A 9,471-nucleotide genomic window follows, 5' to 3' on the forward strand; every position below is an offset into this window, starting at 1 on the left:
TATTTCTTATTACACTCTTAGCAATTAAAGTTGAACTTCATAAGTCAAATACTCAAACATCATGTCAATCATACCACACAGATACCAAAATACACAAATAAGTCACATATACCCAGCTACCAAGGCAGGCAATGCTATTTTTGCCTCATTTTATGTTTAATATTATTGAAGGCTCTACTGTGCCTTAAAAGCACAGAAATTTCTAAAATATATATTAATTATCTGGAGGAATAAATATACTCCAAATGCTTACCATCAGAATTTTAGAAAAAGAGAGAAGATTTCTCTCTTCAGCGTTTTAAAAATTGGTATCTAAATAATTTCATTTTGAAGTAGTAACCTTAGTCTTCTTCACTGAGCTTTTGAAATGGAAAGAATTTAAGTTCCAAATAGAATAAAGACTTAAGTACACATTCAAATTGAAAGTGGCAATTTATTTCCTATCACACTTTGGTGGCCAAAAGGAGCTGAAGGATTTTTTCCCTTCTTACTTTCTTGAAGTAAATATTGTCAGATTCTTTTAAAAAGAAAAATATAACAGAATTATGGTTAAGAAGACTAATTCTATCTGAATGGTATTAATCATAGTCCAGTTAAAATAACACTTAATATAGACTCCAATAGATGATGCTGTCAACTTTTAAATGCTAGCATTTCTCATATCATTTCTAGATGGCCTAGACAACATTTTTTTCCTCAACATAATTTCATTTTTCTTCTCTAGTGTTTTCTTGACTTAAAATAATGGCTTAAGGAAGATCACATGAGACTTAGTGGTTCTGTGCTATTTTTAAAATTTTAGGCAAAGTAGGCTGGTTGATAATGTAATTCATTAAAATGAGCTGGGTTTTCATGGCCCTGGCTGATCCAACAGATTGACAGATCTAGATTCCTTCTGTAGCCAAACAGTAAAGTCCATTCTTCACCAGCTCATTGCAATGGCTAACGTCCAGGAAACAGTATCGCGAATACTACTGTCAGGAGAAATTTGCATTTAATAGTGTTGTTATAGGTGAAGTAAAAATCCTATTTATTATTTAGAGGGAACACCAAATTTCAAACTGTAGAAAAGATTTTTAAAATTTTCTATGATCACTTCCTTTCAATTTCTTCTTCTTATAGTCATGCATGCTCTGTGATCTAAATTTCTTACATTTATTGAAAAGCTGAGAAAAAAATCCAAGAGGATAAAAACAAGCACAAAGTAAACAAACAGGCAGTGTTGCCATTATATTTTCTCCTGGACAACTCCAAAATATTTCTTGTTTCTGTTTCAGCACTGCAGAACAGTACACTCATGGCTCAACGGTGAAACAACACACATGTGAGTGACAAAACATGGAAATCAGAACAGGAATATAAATGCAAGTCAAAATTTAAAATCCTAGTGATACAACAGCTTTCTTCCTTATTTACTTTGTTAATGTCCATTCCATATAAATTCATATTTTGATTCCAGGAGGTCATGCACTATTAGCCCTGATCAAAAAGACCACTATTTGTAGAGGGTAAAATTGAGCCTGTTGCCAGTATCTACTGGTGTCAAACTCACAAATGTCTTCTGGATTCAAGGACCATGGAAATAGAAAAGTGTAGAAACAGGATATGCTTTTTTGAGGTTTCTTAAGCTGGGAAGTAGAAAAATAGGTGTTTTCCTTTGGGGCTTTTTGTAACTGAGAATGAAGAGGTTCATATTTCTGAGAGCACTTTTTCACATTCCTCAGTCTTTCAGGGAGTGGTAGGCTTTGGTAGTCCTGCTGTTGACAAAATCTGTCTTCTTAAACTGAGCCTTTGGAATAAGCAAACAGAAATGTGAAAGGTAACAACATTTACACACAAGACAATGTAGGTTTTAGTAACTTATCACCAGGGTCAAATCAAGTGGGACATCATTCGCTGGCTCTTTTTAGCATTCTTACCTTCTTGTAGGCATTATGAAGCTCTGTGTGGGTCCACAGAGAATACAGGAGAACAGAAGCAGCTTTACTTGCTTTGCTGGAGGCGCAGCTGAAAATAAGAAAAGGACATTTCCCCTGATCAGTGAGAATGTGTGAGGCTTCTGGATGCTACCCTTGGATGTTCTGTAAATCTTCTTTAATTGCTGTTGCTCAGGAGCCATCCATTACGTCAGGCCACTCACCATGACAAGAGGTTAGGATGGAGAGCTTTAGGAGGCAGGAGTCATGTGGGTGCTTTTTTTTTTTTAATCTTTTTAAACCACTAGCAAAGTGCTAACAAATAAATAGTTATAAAGCAAATTTGCAGACAGATACTTTACCATCTGAGCCACCAGGGAAGCCCCTCCTGATATTTATAAGGCATATATTCTTAAAAGTTTTATAAATCCTTGAATTTATAGAATAAAATTTATATTTGTATTTATATTTTATATTTTTAGAAAATATGTCTATAATGCATATTTATAGAGCCAACCATTGAAAGTATGACTGAAAAATATGTATAACTCTTAGACTTAGTGACTCCATGAATGTAGGAGTTATGTATCTTTTTCAAATTAATAAATTCTTACTGGAGCATTTAAAATAGTTAAAAAATTTATGCTTTTTTGCATAGCAAATGGAAAATGTGTTCCTGTAATAAATCCGAGTCACCACTGATTTTGACACTGTCCTTCCTTTTTTTTGGCCACACTGCACAGCATGTGGGAATTCTAGTTCCCTGACCAGGGATCAAACTCATGCTCCCTGCATTGGAAGTGTGGAGTCTTAACCACTGGACAGCCAGGGACGTCCTCTTACTTTTTTTTGTTTTAACTTTATTATTATATGTTCTTAGTTTTTGATGTTCTTTTAAATTCATCTCAAACTTCTAGTTTCTGGCTAAAGATCACTACTTTCATAGATATTTTTCTCTTGAATTTTATCACTTGAAGTAGCACCTGACTGTATTCTCTTCTCTGAACAAATAAACAAAAGATTTTATTTTTCCTATCATAGGAATTTGTAAGTATGCAACCAAGAATAGAGAATGCAAAGCTGTATGAGGAAGCCCATGCTGGGCTCATTCAATAGCTAGCTACTAGCATAATAAGGGAGGGTAAGTCAAATTAGCACTTCACAGATTCTTTAGTATCTCAGGGGCTTTTCAGAGTGACTTGCTAATAACTGAAGTATTAGGACATCCATGAAAGCTATGGAGCTCTAATATTTATTACTGAAAGTTCTTAAATTGCAAAGGTGTTACAAAGTCTGTTTGTAAGTTGATTGCTTGGCACTTGGAACTCATTTACTCAAAGAGGAAATGTAATTGATGATTGGTTATCAGGCTAGTCTATAAATTATGGGTTAGCTATACAACACTCTAGCAAGGAAGCAGACCCAATGGGAGGGTGTCCTTGTTGGTTTTTTTTCTGAGACAGAACAGGTGAGGATGAACTTACAAATGGATACTCAGTACAACAAAGAGGTAACAGAATAGCACACCCCATAACTGGCTAAGCTACAAGAAATTTCCAAAAGTGATGGTATATTCCCTTGTGCTTATTATGATGTCTGAATATTCATATAAAAAAAAAGTCATATACCGTCTTTGGAGATTTGGTTAGAAGTTTGGATGACTATTTCCACAAAGGAAAGTCAAAGATGACTTTCCACAAAGGCAGAGAAACTGCTACATGGGAACAGGTAAATATTCCCTGCTTTTGGGAAACTGACATTCTAACTGTGCTCTTTTTAATCATGTGACTCTGAATGGAGTCCCCCTTCCCTGTGAACTTTGCAGAGGGATATCACAAAGCACAAGGGGCTGAACTGGGTGGAGCTGTGGGAGAAGGGATGTACTCATTCTAGGAAACCACAGATCCCTATGCTAGCCCCTGTGCAGCCAAGCACAGGTTTGTCTACGACAAGTCAATAGTCCATTTGCTTTGCAACTCATTATGAATCTGGACTATAATAACATTGGTTTTCTTTTATGGTTACTTACAAAACTAATTTTATTTAACAAGTCAAACTATTCAGAATTGTATAAAGAGAAAAAATAATAATCTTCATACCTCCTTGTATTCCCACCACTGTAAATTAACTAACAGTAATAATTAGTTACATTCTTCTTCATCTTTTTTTAAAAAATGGAGAGTATTTAAAGACACAGAAACAAGGATGTGAGATGACTTACATGCATTAAACTTTCTACTTTCAAAAGAAAGTAAGAGGTGGAAGAGATGTGATAAAGAAAACTGAGGAAGCAAGAACTTCTTGTTATGTGGCCTCCTACTTCTCCTCCTGGGGTGACCCTGGTTTCACATAGTTAAGTGAGGATAAGGGCATTCCTTGTCCATAGGACTCCAATTTGCCTACATTCTTCTCTTCTTAAATCACAGCTATGGCTCTGGGAAACAATTCATTAGGTCAGTAAAATGCTGGAATGCATGACTCAGATAAGTTATGAAGTTTGACTATTTCTGGATATTTCAGTAGAGAATGAATAACTATTTGGCTTAGAGGATTCAGCTTTTCACTTAACTGATCACCAGGGACTGGGCCACATGATCTGGCCCAGCTTTACAATCTTATTTTTTGGCCATGGTACTCAAAGACTGAATATTCACTACATTATTTATATATGGGATTGGTGGTGAGGAGAGGGGAGACATTGACAGGCAGTGCTAAAGGACTTACGTGTCACCTGCGCTTATGGTCATAATTTTCTGCAGGCCTCCAGTGTTTAGAAGATCCCGTGCATTCTGGTAACTATTTTGGATTATGTTGTTCAATGTGTAACAGGCAGAGGCTGTAGTTTCAATGAGAAGATCAGTACTTGGGACTGTGTCAGGAATTATGGAAACCAAATCAGGTAGAGTTTCTTTGGCTACAGATGAAAGAAAAAAGAACACCTGATTAAAAAGATTGTTTCTTAACCTTAGGATCTCAATAACATTTAAGAAGAAACATTTGGTTAACAAATATGAAAGGATGCAACCATTTTAATATTCAAATTACAAAAAAAAATTTTTTTAAATATGATATTCTGTGCTCAGCACACTGGAACTCTTTCCAGAAAGCAATCTGACAGAAATGTCAAAAAATTTTTTTTAAATATTCACATTTTTTGATTCAGTATTTTCACTTTTGAGAATTCATCCTGAAGATAACACTTTAAAAACTGAAAAAGCAGAGATCTTTATTATAGTGTTATATAAAATGAAAAATTTACAAAGTCTAAACATCCCAATAATATGACTATGATTAATTAAAACATGTCATCAAAGAATCTCATGCATCCCAAAACATATCTATGAAGCATGTATAATAACAAGAAAATATTTATTAATATTTCATGTGCAAATAACTGATATACTTAAAGGAAGACTCATACAGAAGAAACCTGAGAAGAAATACACTAAAATACTAATAGGACTTATTTTTCTACAATATTGATGGTGATCTCAAAATATTCTTTAAAAATTATCTGTGCTGCCCAAAGTTTCCTTAATGTGAAAATAACAACATTATTTAAAAAAAGATAAACTATTTAAAATTTATTTTTTCACTACATATGTAAGATCCTGGTTACAGAGTTTTTGTTTAGCTTTTTCTATTGTAACAAGAGAGGTTTTCTTTTTTCTCCACCTCTACCTACTTTGGACTCTCCTTGAAAGACAGCATGCTTCTATTGCTTTTGTTGTTGCTCACAGCTCTTTAATACAGTGCTGTGTTTATCATGGTTATACAAATATTTCTGCCTAACTTCATTGTTTCTTCATTTGAATTTACACGGCACCTTGAACTGCACTTCTCTCTCTGATACATGCATGCATGCTCAGTCATATCTGACTCTTTGTGACCCCATGGACTGTAACTCAGCAGGCTCCTCTGTCCATAGAAATTTTCAGGAAAGAATACTGGTGCTTGGAGAAGGAAATGGCAACCCACTCCAGTATTCCTGCCTGGAAAAGTCCATGGACAGAGGAGCCTGGCGGGCTGCAGTCCATGGGGTCACATGACTGAGCATGTGTGCACGAGGGTGGAGAAAAAAAAAAAAAAAAGGAGTCACAGGAGACCAAAGATGAATTTCGAGGGAGAGGAGGTGATCAACACAGCCAAACAGCGAGAAGAGGAAGATGGAAAATAGGCCAAGGATTTAGTGTCTAGGAGGTCACCCATGACCTTAGCGAGTGTCAGGAGTGTCCACATTGTGACGGAACTGAGCTCACCTGTGGGAGGTTGGGGAGAGGTGAGAAAGTACAGACCGCCATAAGGACTCCTTCAAGAAGCTTCACAGGGAAGAGAAACCAAGAGATAGAAGACTAAGTTGAAAGGGAGACAGAATTGAGAAAGGGATTCCGATTTTTCAGGTGGCAGTGACACGAGAATGTAAGTTGAAAGTGCAAAGACTATGAAACAGACTAAAAGTTTGAGAAAGAAATACAGGGAAAACATAGGCAAACAAAGCACAGAGGGTGTGGAAAGGATGGGCTCCTGGGGTGGGGACCCCCGTTGGCCTCAGTCTCTGCTTTCTCTGAAGTGCAAAGAAGGATGTAAGATGGGTGAGGACTGGGAGTCTCAGGAGAAAGTAACTCCCCACCTCTGTCCTTTCTGACCCTGACTGGCAGAGGAAGAAGGATGGAAGTCTGGAGGGCAGTGGGGGGTGGAGAATCACAGGCTGGGCCTGCTGAACAGGGAGGCCTGGAGGGCTACTGGGCAGACTTAGGCTTCCAGCTGAAACTGGAAATCATAAACCCACCTGGTCAGAGTAAAGGCCTAAAGAGATTCCAGTTTAACTGGTCTGGTTTTTAAACAACAAGGTCCTACTATATAGCATAAGAAAGGAACTATGCTCAATATCCTGAGACAAACCATAATGGGAAACAATATAAAAAAGAAATTATCTGTATGTATAACTGGGTCACTTTGCTGGATAGCAGAAAGTAACAACATTGCAAATCAACTGTACATTAATAAACTGAAAATTAAAATAAATGAATGAATAAATATGTATAAATGAAAGAAAAAAAAAAAAAAAAAGAATACTGGTGCTGTGTGTGTTTAGTCACTTGTCGTATCTGATTCTTTGTGACCCACTGGACTTGTAGCCTGCCAGGTTCCTATGTCCATTGGATTTTTCAGGCAAGAACAATTATTGGAGTGGGTTGTCTCTTCCTACTCCAGAGGATCTTTTTTGCATCTCTTGCACTGGCAGGCAGGTTCTTTACCACTGTGCCACCTGGTAATCCCTCTCTCTAATACCAGACTGTAATTAGTTACATGCCTGTCTGAATTCTAAATGGAACTATGAGTTTCTTGAGGATAATTATTGTATTTATTTCTGGATTTCAACATCGATCACTATGCCTAAAAGAGAAACTCAATAAAAGGAAATGAACTGTATGTCTTCCTTTGATAATACCTGGAACTGATTGACAGGAAAAACATGCCTTCTGCTCAAAGGCCTGAACACTTCCTTTTTCACTGTTGTCTAAGCATCACAGTGTAATGTTGGCTCTCAGAGCTGAGTCTCTGAAGCTACACTTTTAAAATTTTAGTCCTGTCTCTGCCACTTCATGGCTGTGTGGTCTGGGCAAGCTACTTAACCTCTTCTATGCTACATTTTCCCAATATGTAAAATGGGATAATAATAGTATTTACTTCACAGGACTGTTTTGAGGGATTAAATGAGTTACTATGTGTGAACTGTGTCACAGTTCCCTGCACACAGTAAGTTCTCCACAGATGTGAGTTATTACCAGAAGGCTTCCTCCTTTTAGAAAGGTAAAACACAGAATGAAAAGCCTTGAGAACCTGAATTTTCCTTTTGCTGAATTTAGGTTGACGGCATGAAAACAAATGTGAGACAATGACACCAGAAAATGTCTAATTGATCTCTCTGCAGGATGCAGCTATGGCTGGCTGAGACCAGGCTGCCCAGACTGAGACTGATCCCTGCTGAGAGTTTCAGTTCTCCTGCCTCTGTGTGACCAACAAGAACATTCAATTCTACAGATCAATTTTATGGTTGAAACTTTGGCTTATGTTTGAAGAGGAGTGAGAATTAGAGAAATTAGAGTCTTTAACATTTTATATCTTGTTTTTCTTAGAAAAGTAATGTAACTGCTTACAATGACAAAGTTAAATATTACAATATAGTAAAGGAGGGTCATTCTGTCTTTATACACACACACACATACCCTGTGGACCTGAGTAAATACATTCACTTTGAGATAGTTAAAATTAGATCTTCAACAGTGAAATATAACATTAAGGGCCCTATCATGATATTGGAGGGTCATAGCTCAATGTCATATTGTTGAGGGAGACTTTATTTAATGCTGGTGCTTTCACATACTTTAGGTTATCTGATCCCTGGAAAAACACTGTTCATAGTGATTACTAATGTTACTCAGCTTAGGGCAGTTAAATGACTATCCAAGGTGACATGTGGCAAAGTAGCATTGGAAGACACAGATCAGTGTCTTCTGCATGAGACCTGTTATTCTGTCACCATGCTAAGTTGCCTATCTTCAAGTTTTTAAGAAAATATAATTTCAAGTTTATTTCTGTAAATCTAAGTAAAATGTGATGACTTCATTCCAAGTCAACACATGGCAAGTTTTACTTGGCCTACAAATCTCAAGAAAAACAAAAAGCTTATGTTTCAAACTGATTTTCGTTTCTTCCTGGCTATTAATACTCTAATAAATCAAGACAGGTTATTTTACTCAAATTACATATTTGACATAATGCCAATATGGAATTCAAAAATTGCATTTATCTTACTGAAGCCACTTCTCATGATTGTCCATAACACCTGGAGAGGTTTATCAGTGAAATCACCTTAACGTAACTTGTGGGGCTACAGCTCTATTATCCCAACAGCTGGAGGACGGTGGAACCTGAGACAATAGCATTTCTGCCCTGAAGGCACAGGCTCAGTGTGTAGAGCACTCTACACTGAGAAGAACACACTGAGTTCTTCTCATCAGCTGTGTTCTAAAGATGGAGTCAATATTTCATTTGAGAGAAAAAAAATATCAAAGGATAATACACCTGATTGAAGTACAGCACAAAAGTCCATAAAAGACAATGAGGAGAACACTTTCATAATTTTGAGATACTGCCTTTGGCAAAGTTTCTTTCAGATTTCACTGAAAAATTTCCAGGCTCTCTACATTTATAATGGACACAAAACCATTGTATGAGACCTCCTGTTCAACGTTGTGCTGTTGGTTGTCTTTGAAAATGACATTATTAAAACACAACCACACTGTGCGAGTTTGTGTGTAGATTCCAAAGTAATCTAATTCATTAAAAACAAACTAACAAACAACTATACTGGAATTTCTGAAAAACTGAATTTTAAGTAGTCTGAAATGACTAATTTATGGAACATTAGGAAGCATGATTAATTTTAGCATTATCATCCTATTATCTCATTTTACAGCTTTTGACTTAATTCACAAACATTTACATATTCAGATATAAAGAAAATGAATAAAAAATTATGTTATTTGAA

General features: G+C 36.4%; 1 protein-coding gene across 1 annotated transcript in view; it reads right to left on the reverse strand.

Moving 5' to 3' along the window:
• Nucleotides 1-1,134: 1,134 nt before the first annotated feature.
• PKP2 (plakophilin 2) overlaps nucleotides 1,135-9,471 on the reverse strand; it is an 86,168-nt gene continuing 77,831 nt past the window's right edge. Inside the window, exons 11-13 of the mRNA XM_043882047.1 lie at nucleotides 4,641-4,830; nucleotides 1,920-2,007; nucleotides 1,135-1,789 (exon numbers count right to left, since the gene is read on the reverse strand). Coding sequence (XP_043737982.1) covers nucleotides 1,721-1,789; nucleotides 1,920-2,007; nucleotides 4,641-4,830 — 347 coding nt within the window. The 3' untranslated portion in view covers nucleotides 1,135-1,720. The remainder of the gene's footprint in view (nucleotides 1,790-1,919; nucleotides 2,008-4,640; nucleotides 4,831-9,471) is intronic.

Source organism: Cervus elaphus, chromosome 22 (genome assembly GCF_910594005.1).
Source record: "Cervus elaphus chromosome 22, mCerEla1.1, whole genome shotgun sequence".
In the NCBI taxonomy this organism is placed as follows: Eukaryota; Metazoa; Chordata; class Mammalia; order Artiodactyla; family Cervidae; genus Cervus; species Cervus elaphus.